Source organism: Oncorhynchus masou, chromosome 25 (genome assembly GCF_036934945.1).
Source record: "Oncorhynchus masou masou isolate Uvic2021 chromosome 25, UVic_Omas_1.1, whole genome shotgun sequence".
Classification (NCBI taxonomy): Eukaryota; Metazoa; Chordata; class Actinopteri; order Salmoniformes; family Salmonidae; genus Oncorhynchus; species Oncorhynchus masou.
Window position 1 is genome coordinate 46,748,897 of NC_088236.1, and position 19,949 is coordinate 46,768,845.

The window sequence follows — 19,949 nt, forward strand, 5'->3', positions numbered from 1 at the left end:
CAAAAGGTCCCAAAAGGGTTTGTCAGTTGCGTTGTACTGTATGTATGGTAGCAGGGAATCACCGAATGCCACTTGTCACTCATTTACATTTACATTTAAGTCATTTAGCAGACGCTCTTATCCAGAGCGACTTACAGGGAGTGTGTGTGTGTGTGTGTGTGTGTGTGTGCGGATTTAATAGGGGGCTCTTAGGTTACTGGCTATATGTATCTTAGTCATAAACACCTCCACTCTCTCTCTCTCTGCTCGCCAAGGTGCTGAAGGAGGCAGAGCGGACCCCTCTTGCTGACAGCAGCCGTGGTTTGACCTATGACCTCCTGTGTGCCATGGCAAACCCCAGCCGTGTCGACACGCAGGGCCTGAGTCAGCTGGCAGAGGTGGCTGAGCGTTTCGCCTTCTCCCTCCTCACACATTCCCAGTGTGGAGCACAGGGTCAAAGGTCAGTCCTACCCATGGGAGGGGATTGTGGTTAACTCAAGCAGAGCAGTGCAGGCTATTATTTCTGCTAATGCGGACACTATTGTCTAAGGTCGACTATAGTCTCATATAGTAGATCTCTTATTTCCCACTGTTACAAAGACTATATGAGTAGAATAAGAGTGTGATTTGTTGGTATTTTCAAAGGGGGAGGACCATACTGGACACCTGCGCCTATATATCCATCTCTGCCTACCACTGGTACCCTACCCAGATCAACGGGCACATGTTCACAGGCAAGAACTCAGACTCATTCCAGTTGCCAGAGTTCCTCCTTGAGGTGCCAGCCCTGCCCGCGGGCACCCTCTCCCCCTCAGCCTGCCGCCGGGTGCAGCTCACAGAGTACAGCACGGAGCACTGGTTCCTCACCAATGACAAAACCACCGCCCTCAACGGCAAGGCAAGCAGACCCGCACACACTCAATGCCAAATCATGGCAGCTATAAGCACTTCCAGACTGATTGGTAACTATACTGGAGATGGGATGCCCCCCTTTGCAATTTTTCCCCAAAGTCATTGTTGTAAAAGAGGTGAGTTTTGTTTTATACACCAGACACTCTTATCCGGCGTGACTTACCGGAGCAATTAGGGTTAAGAGCATTGCTCAAGGGCACATCGACAGAATGTTCAGCTGGTGGGCTGTAGGAGTTGAACCAGTGACCTTTCGGCTACTGGAATACGGCTTAACCGATAGGCTTAATCTGGTCAAATGAAGGTAAATAAATGATCATCAAGTTATAGGAGAGTACTATGGTATTACAGGTCAGGATTTGTAAGTCGCTCTGGATAAGAGCGTCTGCTAAATGACTTAAATGTAAATGTAAATGTAGGATGTTTTTGTCCGAATGTAACTTTTGTGCTGGTCAGAAACAGCAGGGGGCGATGTTGTCCACTGAGGCTCTGTCCTTGGTTTCTGCCAGTTGGTCTTTAGAGCTAAAACCAAATAGAAGTTGCCCATAACAGCTGTAGACACATATCTAGGGTCAGCTTACCTTCCCCCAGCCCTTAATATTGGTCAATATTGGGGAAAATCCCATATCGGACCTTAAATCAGCATTTGGGGGCAACTTCATCCTGCTCTGTACTGTAATGGTGTTTCTCTTGTTGTGTAGGTTTTCTCTGCCAGCCTGCAGGGCCGTGGGTCACGGCCCCTGAATAAGAGTGACGAGGTGGTGTACCGTATTCACACCCCTGGGCCAAGGGTCAAACCTGGCCAGTCCCTGTGTCTTCTGTGGAACCAGGCTGCTGAGAGGTACTGTACTCTGTACCCACCTGATGCCCTCAACCCCCCTCCCCACACACACGGTCACTTTCCTTCACACAGTACTATGTAGCTCTGTAGCGTGTTAATATCTGATATACTGTATATTATATACACACCTCACATGTGACCCGTACTAAGACTATGCAGTTAGGCTATTAACATTTGTATCTGACTCCATTTAACATTATAGTAAAACCATGTGCAATCAAGTGTTATGCTTTTGGCTGACTAAGATCAAGAAATGGTCATGAGAAGCGAATGCAGAATGCAGAAGTATTATTTAATAACTTGGTCAAATGAATGGATTCAAATACAAGGAAATACTGGCATTAACATAGCAATCACAGTCTAGGCATACAGACAAACCATGAACTAATCGGGGCGGCAGGGTAGCCTAGTGGTTAGAGCGTTGGACTAGTAACCGAAAGGTTGCAAGATCAAATCCCCGAGCTGACAATGTAAAAAACTGTCATTCTGTCCCTGATCAAGGCCACCGTTCCTAGGGCCTTCATTGAAAATGTGTTTGAATTTGTTCTTAACCGACTTGCCTAGTGAAATGAAGTTAAAATTTTAAAAAACAGACCTAGCTTACTGTAGTTAACAAGAGAAGCATTTCATATTCCATGGGCATACAACAGGATAAGAAACAAAAGGCATTTCGTTCTATTTGTAACATTTGAAGGCGTCTTTAAAAAGAAATAGATATATACACCCTTGACCAATCAAATTATACCAAGGTATAGTAACCCTTGACCAATCAAATTATACCAAGGTATAGTAACCTGATCACCCAGGCCCAATCTCCACAGGATGTCACAGCATCTAGACCAATGCAAATAAGACATACAGTGTCGTCACGTTTCAGATACATACCAAACATGGATGCAATAGTGTCACTAACACACATTTCAATAGTCAGTCCTATGGATACTATAGAGAGAGAGAGTTGGCCCCTCAACGGGGGGGGGGGATACTGGCTCCAAAATCGTTGTCCTTTCTGTCTTCCTTGTGTTCCTGGGCCATTTGCCGGGAAGACCCAGAGGTGACAGGACAGAGAGCACATAGTTAGGGCTTAGCCTACAGCTCTACCACAACAAACAGAGCCTTCATATTGTTCTTTTTTTTAATGAATCCCCCAAAATGGATATTTCTCTTAGTCTCTGTCGCTGTCCTAAACTTGAGCCCATATAATAAAGTGGTGTGTGACTGAAATTACTAATTTGGACACAACCATTTAGGTGAGTAAAAGGGTCCCCCTTTTGCTCAGCTCTGCTCTGAAGGTGTGAAACTCACACGTAAGAGTCCGCCTCTAGCAGAGAGGTCAGGGGTCAGGCCCTGTCCAGCCAGGACCTCTTTCCAACCATGGATGAATTGCCCCCCCCCTCCCCTCTCTCTGGGTTGTCCCAGCCTCATCTGTGATGCCTGCAAGAGTTCAGTGTGTTCTGTTCCGAGTTCCCGAACATTCCCGCCCATCAGAAGTGTGTTTGAAAAGACATTCCAGAGGAGGCCCGGCGTGGGACTCTTGGCTAAACAGCCTGGAACAGGACGCAGATTTCTCCGGTTCGGTTTGTTCCATGGAGCAGCTGTCTCAAAGATCCGTCTCCCAGATAACCAACCAGATGTGTGTGTGTGTGTGTGTGTGTGTGTGTGTGTGTGTGTGTGTGTGTGTGTGTGTGTGTGTGTGTGTGTGTGTGTGTGTGTGTGTGTGTGTGTGTGTGTGTGTGTGTGTGTGTATGTGAGAGATTCAACCTTGCCTCGCTGCACTAATGACAGGTCTAATAATGCCCATCATAGACTTCGCAGTCATTGAATCACAGTGTTTCTTAGATTCATTTCCGTGAGTTGTCAAGTAAATCTCAGAATCCCCCATGCCTGTCACTCGGAAAGTAAATTAGCTCAGCTTCATTTTAAACTGGAACAAATATGAATTCTGTCCTCCTGTCTTGTCATACTTGTCACCCGTTGAAATATTCTGAATCCGTTAACATATCTGAGAGTTGGCACATCGGAGCACTTAAAGAAGCAGAAGACACTACACAGCTGGATGTTTCAACGGGATTCAATAACTTCATATGAACTTCCTGCCTAAGGCTGGCCACTAACTGTATGATGCCTCTCCTTCTCCCGTTCCTGTAGCTGGCTGTCAGACGGGCAGTTCTGCAGAGTAGTGGAGGACAGTGGGAACTATGTGGAGTGTGCCTGCTCCCACCTGTCTGTGTACACGGCCCACGCCCAGATGGCTTCCCTGGCCTCCTACAACGAGGCCTTCTACGCCTCAGGCTTCATCTGCATCTCAGGTACCGTATGGATGGCGAGTCTCTTTAGGTATACATCTGGTTTAGCTCTTTCAGTCCACCCTTTCCTTTATATCGCTCTTTCTTTCTCTCTTCCTTTCTCCTTATCCTCATCATATCTCTCTGCCCCATTTCCTCTATATATCTCTCAAGTATTTTTAATCCAGTTAAAAAAACATGATGTGGGGTTTTATGTTCAATATGGAATGATACAGAATATCTTATTGTCTGATCCTCAGGTTTCGCCTTGGCCATCGTATCCCACCTGCTGTGTTCCCGCTTCCCCATGTTTGCTGCCAAATTGCTCACCCACATGATGATGGGCTGCCTTGGTACCCAGGTACGAGGACCACCCCCGTATTGTCCCCTCGCTGAATCTCCACAAAACACAGACACGTCTTCCTCGATCCACAATGATGCTCCGATGCATCCATTCTAGGCATGAGGCTTTTCAAACATAAACATTTTTGTCCTACTCTGTCTGGGTGTAAGTGAGCTGATTAGCACGTTTTGACAGTTTGGGTAGATTTAGACAGATGAGGAACCTTTGAAAACGATTATAGAAGCATCCACCTCTATGCAGATCAATTTGCCTTGCTCTATAGGTCAGCAGCCCCCTCTACTCAAACACAAACACACACACACACACACACACAAACGCACGCTTGCAGGCATGCACACACACACACACACACACACATCAACAGGCACTGCAGAATTGTGCACAGGGCCGCCACAACCTTGCTGGCTAAGCCGTTATCCCTGACAACAAAACAATCCTCCAGCGCCCTTTCCCATAAACACCATGGCTGCCGTTGACCGTTAGAGCGGTGAAAGAGAAATGTGGCCGGTGGGGGGCTACCACGGAGGAGTGTCTCAGCTCCTTCGGACCTTTGAGTGGGAGTGGGAATTTTCCACTGATCCCCAGTGCCTGACAGAAAAACACAGAGCCCCTACTAAACCTGTCTCTCCATGGGGCTAAATACCCCGGGCACACTGATTTTATTGCTAAGTGGAGCCCCTGAACCTAAAAGGTTTGGGATGGAAAATTCCGTTCTGTCTTTTTCAGATACTGTACTGTACGCTGAGACCCAGGTAGGTAGGTAGGTAGGTAGGTAGGTAGGTAGGTAGGTAGGTAGGTATGTGTAGGGGATGTGTGTGTCCTGTTGGGCTGTTCAGTCTTTATGGTCAAGTCCTGGTTGAAGGCTTGGTAGGTTTGTGTGCCCGTCATAGCTGAAGGTCTACTTGATTGTGTCCATGGTCTGGGCTTCTTTATTTTTTGGGGGTAACAGTATGCATATTCTGTTCAATTCATTGTACTTGCAAACCCATACAAACAAAGTCAAAATGTTAATGTCTCAAGCAACCAAAAGAAGGCTAAGTCCTGGGTTTGCCACTGGTAAATTGCTGAGCCGAATTGTTTCCCTAAGGTGTGAAAACAGAAAAAAGACAGGTCAATGGGACATCCATCTTCCCAGAACTAGCAGTCCCCTTCTTTGACACTGTGCGGTGACACAGTTGAAGGGTTCATCGAGGGGTTCACACTCAGCACCACAGTTCTGTTTAGCCAGTTTTATGGAGCAACATTTGATTTGAAATGGGATTGAAACTCCTAAATCAGGTCAAGCTGTTGCTCCACCGTGTACATTTCCGTCACATACACATACTATATATGTGTATATATATAACGTTTGTGGACACCCCTTCAAATTAGTGGATTCAGCTATTTCAGCCACACCCGTTTCTAACAGGTGTATAAAATCAAGCAAACAGCCATGCAATCTCCATAGACAAACATTGGAAGTAGAATGGCTTTACTGAAGAGCTCAGTGACTTTCAATGTGACACCGTCATAGGATGCCACCTTTACAACAAGTCAGTATGTCAAATGTCTGCCCTACTAGAGCTGCCCTGGTTAACTGTAAGTGCTGTTATTGTGGAAAAGTCTAGGAGCAACAACAGTTTGAGTTCCAAACTGCCTCTGGAATTCCAAGCGTCGGCTGGAGTGGTGCCAAGCTCGCCTCCATTGGACTCTGGAGCAATGGGAACGCGTACGCTGGAGTTATGAATCACGCTTCACTATCTGGCAGTCCGACCGACAAATCTGGGTTTGGCGGATGCCAGGAAAACGCTACCTGCCCTAATATAAAGTGCCATCTATAAAGTTTGGTGGAGGAGGAATAATGGTCTGGGGCTGTTTTTCAGAAATGGTTTGTCAAGATCGGTGTGGGAGAACTTGACTGGCATGCACAGACCCCTGACCTCAAACCCATCGAGCATCTTTGGGGATGAATTGGAACGCCGACTGCAAACCAGGCCTAATCGCTCAGCATCATTGCCCGACCTCACTCATTTGTTTCACACTTTTTTGGTTACTACAGTATGTGACTCCATGTTTGTTATTTCATAGTTTAGATGTCTTCACTATTATTCTACAATGTAGAAAATGGTAAAACATAAAGAAAAACCCTTGAATGAGTAGGTGTGTCCAAACATTTCACTGGTACTGTACCTACATGTATACGTACATACTGTACACATCCTATGCGGCTGGCAGATGGCTAGGCTCAGGGGCCAGGGTTGAGGGTTCATCCTCTCTGAGGTGCCAGCTGATGCTCCAGACTGTGGTATCAGGCCGAGCCAGAGGAGTATCTCCCTCTGTGTAATTACTCACTGACACAACCCTCTGCGCCAGGGAAATTAAAAGTGCCTCCGTGATTGATTCTCACTACTCCAGCAGTGGCAAGCACATTCCTCCACCTTTTTATTCTCCCGCCCCCTTACCCTCTCTCTTTCAATATCTCACCCCGCTTTCTCATTCCCCCCCCCCCCCCTCTTTCATTGTCACCCCCCTCTAAGATGTGTGCAATCTGTTCTGGAGGCCCGATTTGCATGACTTTCATTTAGAGTTGTGAGTCTGGGAGTAAGTCTAGATAATGCCTCTCCTGCTGAAGCACAAGCACTTTTTGACCTAAAGTCTCTTGCTTTTCGCTCTCTCCCTCTTTTCGCTCTCTCCTCTCTTTTCTCTCTCTCCCTCTTTCTCTCTCTGTCTGATTTGTGGTGTTTTGCATTTGGGTCATGATGACTACCTAGAAGATGACATCTGACGGTGTTCTATCAGTCAAACAGATGAGGGTTTAGCTGGAGCATGTCAATGTGGGGTATTGTTGAGCCCACGGCCTCCAATTCAGCGAGGCCAATTTTTCGAATCCAAAATCTCATTTCCGACACAAATGGCATTGGGATGAGGAGAGAACAAGGTTGTCTCTGATGGTGACATCATTCTCATCAGCAAACCATCAGCTTTTCCCTGCTGCCGCTATCAGTCCGATATCTGCACAGCACTCATTTTTACACAGCCGAGCTCTGGGAATTTTGTAAAGATCAAATCACAATTTAAAGTCGTAACACACTTTACAGAAAGAAAAAAAGATCAGATAAGCTAGAACAGCATGAACTGTGTTCTGTAGTATAGCGCCAAGTAAAACGCTTGCATAGTAAAAAAAGAGAATGTAGCCATGAAGCATTTAATGCCCTTAACCAACTGATCTGAAGAGATATGTTAGATTGATTGATTTAATATTCAGTGTTCAAGGATTAACAGTTTATTGTCCCAGGCTGCGCACCGTAGCAAAGGAGGCATATTAAGTAATACGGTGGGGTCGCATTGTCCCATGTGTTCCTTTTGGCCATATAATCAGGTCTGGTCACTCTTTCACTCTGGTTGGCTCAGGCAGGGGGTCAACTGGGGTGCACCAACCAACTGACCTGGGGGACGTGGGGAGGCTGTTCATAGGGTGCAGAGAGAGGACAGTCAGTGGTGTGGACATCAGACCCCCCCCTGAGGGTGAGGAGTGATCTGTCTACTCCGCCACCTCCAGGGAGAGAGGGGTGACCTGGCCTGTCTCTGTGATTCACTGGTGCTCTGTCTGCCCGGGTGGTGGCAGACACACAACGCCACACTCTGAAAAGACCTCCCCAACAGCAAGACAACAGAAGATTGTGTGGAGTGGAAATGTACCCGGTGCAGCAGCTCACCTGGCCGCGTGTGTGTCAACCACGTTAGGGCTCTTCATACGAGCGGCAATAACGCACATTTGCCCTGGGCAATCAGAGAGGGGCCGCCATAAAGGACTTTAAGGAGTAAGGGCAGCGCTGGAGCTGTGTGTGTGTGTGTGTGTGTGTGTGTGTGTGTGTGTGTGTGTGTGTGTGTGTGTGTGTGTGTGTGTGTGTGTGTGTCATCCTGTCAGTATGTGTGAGCTACGGGCATGTAACCACACTGGAGGCTGAAGAAATTCGACTTGGCCCCTAAGACCCTCACAAACCTCTACAGATGCACCATTGAGAGCATCCCGTCAGGCTGTATCACAGCCCGGTACGGCAATTGCACCGTCCGCAACTGCAGGGCTCACCAGAGGGTGGTGCGGTCAGCCCAATGCATCACCAGTGGCACACTGCCTGCCCTCCAGGAAATCTACAGTACCCGGTGTCACAGGAAGGCAAAGAAGATCACCAAGGACCTCAGCCACCCGAGCCATGGCCTGCTCACCCCGCTACCATCTACATCTGCATCCAAGCTGGGACCGAGAGATAGTCTGTTCCACCCAGTACAAAAACTCTACTCTTAGAGACTGCTGCCCTATGTAAATAGTAATTGAACAGTGGTCACTTTAATAATGTTTACATACTGTTTTACCCACTTTAAATGTATACAATATACTGTATTCTAGTCGTGGCTCATCCTATATTACTACTGCTGTTCAAACTTGTTCTATTCAAATAGTCTATACTGTCTTTACGCACAATTTGATATATACATGAAAACTATAAAATAATGTAGAATCTTGTAGTAACCAAGAAAGTGTTAAACAAATCAAAATATATTTGAGATTCTTCAAAGTAGTTACCCTTTGCTTTGGGTTACGACATGATTCCATGTGTGTTATTTCATAGTTTTGATGTCTTCACCATTATTCTACAATGTAAAAAATAGTTTACAAAAATTAAGAAAAATCCTTGAATGAGTGGGCGTGTCCAAACCTTTGACCTTCCCTTTTTCCACATTTTGTTACGTTTACATCCTTATTCTGAAATGGATTAAATTAAATAAAAAAGTCTATCTACACACAGTACCCCACAATGACAAAGCGAAAACAGGTTTTTAGAAATGTTTGCAAATGTTTTAAACTTAAAGAACAGAAATACCTTATTTATATTAGTATTCATAAACTTTACAATGAGACTCGAAATTGAGCTCAAGTGCATCCTGATTCCATTGATCATCCTTGAGATGTTTCTACAACTTGATTGGAGTCCACCTGTGCTAAATTCAATTGATTGGACATGATTTGGAAAGGCACACACCTTTCTATATATGGTTCCACATTTGACAGTGCATGTCAGAGCAAAAACCAAGCCATGAGGTTGAAGGAATTGTCCGTAGAGCTCAGATTGTGTCGAGGCACAGATCTGGGGAAGAGTACCAAAAGATTTCTGCAGCATTGAAGGTCCCCAAGAACACAGTGGTGAAAGATTAGTGGAATCTGTGTGGGTAGCTGGACAGGTAGGATGACTGACAGTGAAGGTGAGCAGGTGTCACGTGTCAGGTGACAGGAATGGATGAGACTGAGGCAGGAATTCCTTTAACCATAAGTGGTATATTTACTGAGTAGTGTGGATTCATGGACGCACAGAACTTCTGGATCAGATGGTGTTAAGGAAGAGAAAGCAGCGAGATCAGGCGATGGCAATTTCCTCCTTTTAGGGAGTTGAGATCTGTCGGACATTTCCACCTGACCTAATTAAAGCGCCCCTGGCCCAGCTGAGTAAATGGCAATGAATTAAAGGATTATTCCACCAACTCCGTGTGCCTTTTCTACAGCCACCCCGGAAATTTGTTAAATTCCACACTCCTCAAAAGGCTCATTGCTCCCCGTCCTCTGTCATCTCAGGGAGAGGAATTAGTCGGGCAACTGGCCGGATATATGTCCGGTTCTTCACCTGGATCTCCACTGATCTAACACGACCATCGGTCCCAGGCATGGTCTTAGTTATACGGCCCACCGGCCAGGAGGCTCGAGGCAGCTGAGGGTCCACCATCATTACTACTTGGCCAGTTTCCAGGCTGGCCATTTCTCTCCGCCATTTCCCTCTGTGCTGTAGGCTTGGTAGGTAATCCCGAATGAATCGGGCCCAAAAATGGTCAGCTAAGATTTGGCTGTGTCGCCACCGGCGTCTGCCTACGAGGTTGGTATCAGCATACATGGCTTGAGGAAGTGACGCATCTCGGCGTCCCATCAAGAGCATATTCGGTGTAACCGGATCGGGGTCAGCAATGTCTGTAGAGAGATATCCCAAGGGTTTGGAGTTCAGAATCCCTTCCACCTCTATCAGGACGGTCCTCAAGACAGTTTCAGTGACAGTTTTTTCCCCTAGTACGACTCGTAAGGCCGTCTTTACAGATTTGATCTCTCGCTCCCATGTTCCTCCAAAAAGAGGAGCGCCTGGAGGGTTAAATTTGAATGAGATTTGTTGGTCCATCGGCTGATCCTGGAGGCTGGGTTCCATGGCTTGGAAGGCTTCCTCCAACCTGGCTTCTCCTGCCTTGAAGTTCGTACCTCTGTTATCCAGGATCTCCCCCGTCGGGAGATAAACCGCCGTAGGGCCATGAGAAAGGCTTCCGTATCCAAACTCTCCAGTAGGTCCAGGTGGACACATCTGGTTGTCAAACACTTGAATAGAATGCCCCAGCGCTTTTCCACACGACGACCTAACTTGATCATCAAGGGGCCAAAGCAATCTATACCTGTTGACCAGAAGGGTGGTTTAAGGAGGCGCAAGCGAGCAGGGGGTAAATCTGCCATTTTGGGGACCGTAGCTCCGGCCCGCCATCTCTGACATTCTACGCAGGCGTATTGGTGCTTACAAATGGCTCCTTGTCCTCCAATTATCCAGTACTTCCGCCTCATCTCCCCATAGACCCTCTCTGGCCCTGGGTGGAGAAGCCGCTCATCATAACTTTTGATGAGGAGCCTGGTAAGAGGGTGTCTGGAGTCAAGGATAATTGGGTGGATAGCATCTGGGTCCAAAATCTTTGCTTGGCGCAGCCTCCCTCCGACTCTGATCACTCCGAGGATTGGATCATATTCTGGGGCAAGAGAGAGTAGACGGCTGTCCTTAGCCACTTCCCTACCGGCTTTCAGAGCTTTTAACTCCTCAGGGAAGCTAACCGCTTGTGCTTGCTGGAGGAGTAGCATCTCTGCCGCGAGGGAGGTGGGTATAGAAGCCACCCCATCTGAGGTCTGGTTTGTGGCAGTGATCGGATCCGGCAGTGTTTGGGATTGTGTCAGGTCAGGGAGAGCCGTTGTTGGTTCCGTAGAAATGCTGTAGCATTGGGCGGACCTCCTTAACTCATGTGCTTCAGTTGGTTGCGAAGGGGCCGTATGCCTGGGGGCTGTCGGCCACTCATTCTCTGGTTGGGACAAGAATGGTGGTCCCAAGCTCCAGCGATGGGGTTGAGCCAGTTCCTGAAGGGTTTTACCTCTAGTAATGTCATCAGCAGGATTGTTTATGCTATCAACATACCTCCAGTCCTGGACTTCTGTTAGGTCTTGGATTTCCGCAATGTCAGTTCCGACGAACACCTTATACCTGCAGGACTCAGACTTGAGCCAGGTCAATACAGTGGTCGAATCACTCCAGTAGATGACCCTTTGGATTAACAAGGTGAGCTCGGCTCGCAAGGTAGAGGCCAACTGGGCTCCGGAAAGGGCAGCACTGAGTTCCAGCCTAGGCATTGACAACTGCTTCTTTGTTGCGACCCTGGACCTGGCCATGACAAAGGAGACATGGGTGTGGCCTGCCTTATCCTCCACTCTAAGATAGGAAACCGCCCCATACGCTCGCTCCGAAGCGTCACAGAACACATGCAGTTCCAGGCATGATCCCGGTTGGTCAGCACAGGATGGTACATAACATCTTGTCATTTGGACATCAGAGAGCTCCGTTAACTCCGTTTCCCAACAGATCCATCGTTCCACTAGGTCAGCCGGGTGGATTGGTTCATCCCAGTCCCTCTTGGTCTGCCACAGGTCCTGGACTAAAACTTTGGCCCGTGTTGTGTATGGCAGGATATACCCAAGGGGATCGTATTGACTGGCCAGGGTCCGATAGATGGTGCGCAGAGTGGGGGTTTCGTTACTCAGGAATGAGCGGTGCTTATACCCCAGGGTATCCGGTATGCAGTTCCACCTCAGTCCTAGAGTGGGCTCTTCTGGGTTAGCACCCGACTGCGTTAGCCATAGTTCACTGCTACTGGACCTAGCTTGTGGCGGGAGGTGCTGGATGACCTCCGCTCTGTTACTAGCCCACTGTCGGACCTCAAATCCACCTTTGGACAGGAGATTCCGTACTTTATCAAGGAGTGCTTTCGCTTCAGCCGTGGATGGGATGCTCTGTAAGCAGTTATCCACATAGAAGGCATTTTCCACTGAATCCAATACTTCTGGGTCACTGTCTGGATGCTCCCGTGCGTGTCTCTGCAGAGCGTATATGGCACAGCAAGGACTGCAGGTGGTGCCAAATGGGAGTACCTGCCATTCATAGATTGTGGGCTCTGCATCTGGTTCCATATCTCGCCATATGAACCGGAGCAGTGTGGTGTCGGAAGGCAGTAAATTAATCTGATGAAACATGGCTTTGATGTCTCCACTGATGGCTGTAGAGTGCTGCCGGAACCGGAGAAGGACACCGAGCAAGGAAGGACCTAAGGTTGGTCCGGGGAGTAGACAGTCATTCAGGCTTTGACCAGCAGCTTGGAATGAACAGTTGAAGACAAGTCTATACTTCCCACCATGTTGCTGGATAACATGGTGAGGGATATACCAGGATTCACGGAGTGCGTTTCCCTCTTCATGAGCTGTCACTTCAGTGACGTAGCCTGCCTTCACAAGGTTATGAATCTCTCGGTTATGAACTTCTGCAAGCTCAGGATTCTTCACCAGGCGTCACTCCGTTCCACGCAGTAGTGGGAGTACAGCCTGTGTCGTGGTTGCCAGAGGAGGATGGTTGGGCACCTGTAGCAGTGGGGTTGCATACCTGCGAACGCCATCCATTTCAGTGGTGGTGGCGCTCTTCTCCAGGATGTCTAATGCATAGGAGTCATGTTTTGAGCGAGTGACCTCCTGTAGCTTCCGGTTGGAGAAGGTGTCCATCTTCCAGAGCATCTCAACATTCCGAAGGAGGTCAGTGGCTGCATCTGGATTGCTTCTGGTGAAGAGGACTTGCTGTGACTGTACAGCTTGGGTGGAGAGAAGTAGATGGGATGGACCTTGCACAGCCCAACCCAAGGATGTATGGACAGCAATGGGCCCTCCTTCTGGTCCAGCTCGTATAGGCTCAGTCGGGGTGACGAGATGTGGGTGGTCTGACCCAATCAGGATAAGTGGTGCTACTCTGGCCAGGTTAGGAAGAGGCAATCCTCGTAGATGAGGATATTGTTTTTGTAGAACACTTACCGGGCAGGAGTGCTCTGCGAGATTCAAGCCATCTGCCGTGAAGGCATTGCTGATGTTATAGGCCTTGTTCCTGTTTCCTGAAGGTGAAATGCTATAGGTTACAGCAGAGCCTTTCATTTGGATAACATCATGTCTCACCGTTCTGAGATTAAGGGTCTCGGGGGTCCCCTCCAGGTTAAGCTGACGGGTAGCCGCCGTGAGAATGATTGTTCTTTCTGACCCATCATCTAGAACAGCGAATGTATCAATGCTTCTCCCTTCACTTTTCAGAGTGACCTTGACCACCTTCAACATGACCCTTGGAGACCGGTTCTGCTGGTCGAGGTACAGCTCCTTTGCAGCTCCTACCATGAGCATACTCTGCTCCTTCTGTGCTTGGGGAATTAGATCATGCAACATGGTGAGATGGATTTCTTTACAGCGGTTGCAGGGTTTCCTCAATGTGCAGGTCTCCGCCTTATGGCTTCGGGCACACTTGTAGCATCGCTCGCCTGAAGTGATCCAGGCCTTCAATTGAGTTTGAGTGAGCTTTTTTACCCTGGGGCATGAGCCAAGGAAGTGCCCCTTACTATTGCAATATGGGCAGTAAGGCTGGAATTTGATGTTCTTGCTCTTGAGAGGGGTCTTCTTCCCGGGTTCCTCCCCGGCTTTACTATTTAAGTACATGGTAGTGGGATTTGGCCTTTTCTGTCCCTCCTGGCGTTCAAACTCCTTCCTTCCCCCGGTGGCTATGGCTGAGATTGTGGCCTGGTGAGCGATGCTCTTCGCCTTTGCCTTCACCTCCAACCATGCGGCCAGGTCTCTAAGAGCATAGGTGCTTCTCGAGCCCTCTTTCAGGATGCCCTTATTCAAACAATGTTCAATTAAACTGTCTCTGAGGTACACTGGAAGTTTGCTAAGAAGCCTGTCCACGTGGGAGCCACATTTCAGCTCGTTCCCGTCTTCTCCTACAACGGATTGAAGCATCGAGGTCAGGGATTGGACAGCCAGGGAGAATTCTTGAAAGGCAGCATGGTCTCCCATTTTAATTGGAGATGTGTTCAGGATGTTGTTTAGTTCATTCTGGACTAGCTGACGTGGCTCACAATATCTCGCCTTCAGGGCCTGGAGAGCTGCAGAGTATGGTGTTGCGGAGTGCATAAAGGATTGTGCCAGCCTGTATGCACTGGGAAACCGCAAATGATCCATTAGTACTTGGTATTTGTAGCGTTCTGACAGATGACTGTGAAAACCCAGTAGGCTCTCCAATGCCATTTCCAAAAGGACAAATTCACTCTCCTTTCCTTTTTCAAAGTATGGCAGTTTGGGTCTGGGAATTCAATAGGCTGAGGCTACTAGAAGCTTCATAATGTTGGCTCCCTCTTCTGGTTGCGTGAAGGATAAACCCGGGACTTCTGATGAGCCCACTGCGGCCTCATTGGGCCGGTCCCCTACTGTCCCAGACCCTCCATTTGTGGCAGCCGGAATTGGGCGAGAGCCCTCCGACCTGTTGTTTGAGGACTGGCCTGGCCCTGGACGAAAGGAACGATTTTCCTTGGTTGGTAATTGGCGGAAAGGCGAAGGAGTGATGCTTTGTCCAGATGGAGGAATGCTAACTTGTGTCACTGGCATAGAGGGCGTTGGCGGAGCGGCCTGTCTCCCGTGCTCCGTGTTGGCTGTTGACCCCGGAGCCTCCGGGGACTGTGTGCCATGCTGTACCAGAGGGGCAGATTGGGAAAGAAAGGCAGACAGTTCAGGTCCATGTGGAGGGGTGGTCAGGTCAACTCCCTTGTCGTTCCTCTCCAGGAAGGATGAGACCATCCGTGCCTCCACCAATTCCCTTCTGGCTTGACGGTGCCATCTCTGCTGTGCCAGGCCCTTGGCAATGAATTCCCTTTCCTGTAGAGCTCTACGGGCCTGCACATCCAATTGGTGACATCGTTCGTCAGCCTGTCATTCCTCCTCAATCTGACGCTCAATTTCCTCCAAAGCTAATAGCTTCATCCTCTCTTGTAGGACAGAGGTCTGTGAATCGCTGAGGGCTAGTGAACGGCGGCTGCCATGGCCACTTCCAAAGGGGTATCCACTGGTCGAACTCCCACTCCGTCTAGAGTGCTTAGACGATTTCCAATTAGTTAAGGGGTGAGCGGAGCCTGCCTCTGGAAGCTGGTCGACCTGTGCGGTGGGAGTTACCTCCTATATAGGTTCTTCATGTAGACCACTTTCCTTCTCCAAAGCAGTTTCCAGTCCTTGGCTCAGAGGAGATGGTTGATGGCTGAAACGTATAGTTGATCCATCAACTCTTTGAGCTCTTGTGGGCCCTTTGATGGCGGAAACTCGAACACATAATCCTTAAGATAACCAGGTGCTTGCCTAGTTCTTCTGGTGCTGCTGGTGGTTGAGGATGAAGCCTTTGTTGCTTTAGGCTTAGCTCCTGGATATGTCCTTTGTTCCAAGACCTTTCCCTCAGCTGCCTCCCCCCCCTTCTTCCTTCCAGTGGAGATAATTCTTCGCTCTCCACCTCCATTTCCTTTCCACCTGTCTTTGGTTCAGTCATCATCCAGCTCGAAGGACCATTCAAAGATTAGTGGAATCTGTGTGGGTAGCTGGACAGGTAGGATGACTGACAGTGAAGGTGAACAGGTGTCACGTGTCAGGTGACAGGAATGGATGAGACTGAGGCAGGAATTCCTTTAACCATAAAGTGGTATATTTACTGAGTAGTGTGGATTCATGGATGCACAGAACTTCTGGATCAGATGGTGTTAAGGAAGAGAAAGCAGCGAGATCAGGCGATAGCAATTTCCTCCTTTTATGGAGTTGAGATCTGTCGGACTTTTCCACCTGACCTAATTAAAGCGCCCCTGGCCCAGCTGAGTAACTGGCAATGAATTAAAGGATTATTCCACCAACTCTGTGGGCCTTTTCTACAGTGGCCTCCATCATTCTTAAATGGAAGAAGTTTAGAACCACCACAACTCTTCCTAGAGCAGGCCGCCCGGCCAAACTGAGCAATCGGGGGAGAAGGGCCTTGGTCATGGAGGTGAGCAAGAACCCAATGGTCACTCTGACAGAGCTCCAGAGTTCCTTAGTGGGGATGGGAGAAACTTCCAGAAGGACAACCATCTCTGCAGCACACCACCAATCAGGCCTTTTTGGTAGCGTGGCCTGACAAAAGCCACTCCTCAGTAAAATGCACATGACAATCCGCTTGGAGTTTGCCAAAAGGTAGTGTCACTACCAGAAGTGTCACTTCTGGAGGAAACCTGGCACCATCCCCTCGGTGAAGCATGTTGGTGGTAGCATCATGCTGTGGGGATGTTTTTCAGCAGCAGGGATTGGGAGACTAGTTAGGATCAAGGGAACAATGAACGGAGCAAAGTGCAGAGAGATCCTTGATGAAAACCTACTCCAGAGACCTTAGAGTACTGGGACTAAGGTTCACCTTCCAACAGGACAACGACCCTAAGCAGACAGCCAAGACAATGCTGGAGTGGCTTCAGGACAAGTTCCTGAATGTCCTTGACTTGAACCCGATCAAACATCTCTGGAGAGACCTGACAGAGCTCGAGAGGATCTGCAGAGTTGAATGGGAGAAACTCCACATATACAGGTCTGCCAAGCTTGTAGTGTCATACCCAACAAAACTCGAAGCTGTGATCGCTGCCGAAGGTGCTTCTACAAAGTACTGAGTAAAGGGTCTGAATACTTATCTAAATGGGATATTACAGATTATTATTTTTTATACATTTGCTAAATATTTGTTTTATTTTAAATGTTTGCTTTGTTAATTTGGGGTTATTGTGTGTAGATTGATGGGGGGGATTATTTTAATACATTTTTAAAAATAAGGCTGTAATGTAACAAAATGTGGAAAACATCAATGGGTCTGAATGCTTTCCGAATGCGCTGTATCAATATTTTATAATCTTGTCTTTGACATTGTTCGTTTTTATATTTCTTAGTTTCTTTATTTGTCTGGATTGTGTATAGTGTTTTTTTGCTATAGGTGTTACTGCACTGTTGGAGCGAACACAAGCATTTCGCTGCACCTGTGATAACATCTGCAAATCTGTGTACGCGACCTATAAACGCTGAATTGATACACACACTCTGATGCACATGCAGAAACGCATTTGCCCAAACAAAAGCATGAGCAACCATTCAAATGTGTGTAAACACAAACATACAATCAACCAAAATGTGACGTCCAACTCACAAGTTGCCCACCGACACCAACACACTTCCTTCCAAACATTCACATCAGCATTTTTCCAGTAACAGCACTTTGTTTTTGTATTTCCTTTTCACCTCTCACAACCGCTGGCAGTTTGTCATCGAATTCATATGGTTCTCTCGTGTCATAAATAGCTGTTTTGTCTTACACCTGAAAAAAAACACTAACACCTCAGAGAGAGGTCTCTATCTTGGCTTATATGTGCATGTTTATCCAGGCAGTTGAGCGGTTAGGGCAACTAGATGTATCCAAGCTTACATTACTCCTCTCTGTGGTGAATTTGCAACTCACAGTTTCTCATTTATCAACCCGAGGCTAGCATATCAGCCCTGTCGCGTTCTGGTCCGGCTCAGAGCATGTGAAACGTACAACCTTTCTCTCTCTCCCTCTGACGAAATTGAAAATATTATCGGTCCCAAACGAATGGGATTTGTAGGTAGAAGTGTTCTTACTGCAATTCTTCTCGCTGGTTGCGTTCGTAGAGGCACGCGTTCCATAATCGGATATGCAATCGAAGTTCACCTTCTGACCCACAGAATCAAACGTGTATTTTTTTAACTTGATGTAACAGATAATAACGATGGTGGATTGTGTTCCTCAGCAGTGATATGTGGTGCGTTATGTATGTATGGGACAGGCCTGTTTCCATAGTCCCTTGCTGAGATGTCGGGGACATCAAAATTGTTCAAGTGGGGATGGTGGGTCTTCGGAAGTATTATATATGTGGCATTGTCGGCATGTTCTTTATCTCAGGGCCTGACAACCTGGCCCCTGTGTGTGTGTGTGTGTGTTTTTGGTTTTGCTATCCTTGTGGGTAACAGAAGTCCTCACAAGGATAGTAAAACAAGGAACATTTGCACAAGTGGGGACATTTCGCCAGTCCCCACAAGGAAAAGGAGTATTTTAGGTTCAGGGTTATTGTTAGGATTTGGACTTTGGCATTAACGTTACGGTTTGGGGTTGGGGGAAAATAGAATTTTGAATCGGAATCAATTGCTTGACCCCCGCAAGGATAGTAAAACAAACATTTCTGTCTTCCACTGTGACTTTCTGGAAGTATCTTGCTCTCAGTTCACACACACACTGATGTTTATCCCAACGGTCAGGAGGTGTTTAGGTGACCGTAGTTGTGAGTAATACAGGATATCCTGTCGTTCTGGGACAGGGTCCAGCAGTGTGCACTCCACTCCGCTCGCCTTTGCTGCTCAAAAGAACTCAGAGAGAGAGAGAGAAAAAAATGGGAGGGGGGGGCTCAGAGCTAAGGGATTTGAGATAAAATCACTCTCTGCACTCAGGGCGGACAAAGTAGTTGCTTAACAGCAGGACCTGACCCTGTTTACTTTGTTAGAACAACTTAAGGAAAACATTGTGCTCATAGCAGTGGCACATAGGGTCTGCTTCTCGTTAGGCAGGTCACAGTAAAACAATAAGGCATGTGACGTGTGGCTGACGTCAGAATGCCTTCTCACATGGCCTGTGTTATTGTCAGAGGCCCGTCTGGAGGTGGGTGGGGTGTGAGAAAGTCGGGAGAGGAAGAGATGCTGGCACTCACTCCACTCCACTCCTCGATTCCCCCCGAAAAGTCCCTTTCTGATCTGAGTGCCATGGGTTTTCAGTAGGACCTTGACAGATTTTCTCCATGAAAACAATTTTATTTGGAGTTGCTCCCACTTGATAGTAGACATGAAATGATGATGGTAGTGTGCTCAGTGCTACTCCATACTATTCAGTGGAGGGAGGCCTTTCTGCTAATCCTAGCCTAATGACGCCATGCCATGGTGTAATGCAACCGAGGCCTCAGCCAGCAGGACAGGAGGGGATTGGATGGAGATGAGGAGGGCCCCTAGAGGGGGTCACATTACGCCCCACTGGAAGGTTACTGTCTCCTTCTCTCTTTATCCATCTCTTTCTCTCTTACTCAACATACTCCTTTCCTACCCCCATCAGCAATACCTCTTCTCCATGACATCTCTCTCTCCTCTCTGTCTCTTGAGATGAAGAAACAGAGCAGGGTCTGATTTGTCATTGTGAGTGTGTTTCCAACCCCCCCCCCTCCCCCGTTTTAGACTATGACCCTTTGCCCCAGCAGACGAGGTCATTCTCAGATTTATTTATTTTTTCACCAACAGGGGGGGTTGGCCTACTGATTGTGACCCCAAAAACAGAAGCACAGGTGGCCTTGA

At 47.8% G+C, this 19,949-nt stretch overlaps 1 protein-coding gene across 1 annotated transcript in view; it reads left to right on the forward strand.

The window, feature by feature from the left end:
• The window catches only part of adgrv1 (adhesion G protein-coupled receptor V1), a 202,966-nt gene that overhangs the window by 103,755 nt on the left and 79,262 nt on the right, over window positions 1-19,949 (forward strand). Inside the window, 5 exon segments of the mRNA XM_064937880.1 lie at window positions 255-439; window positions 625-877; window positions 1,590-1,729; window positions 3,878-4,038; window positions 4,275-4,375. Of these exon segments, the coding sequence (XP_064793952.1) occupies window positions 255-439; window positions 625-877; window positions 1,590-1,729; window positions 3,878-4,038; window positions 4,275-4,375 (840 nt within the window).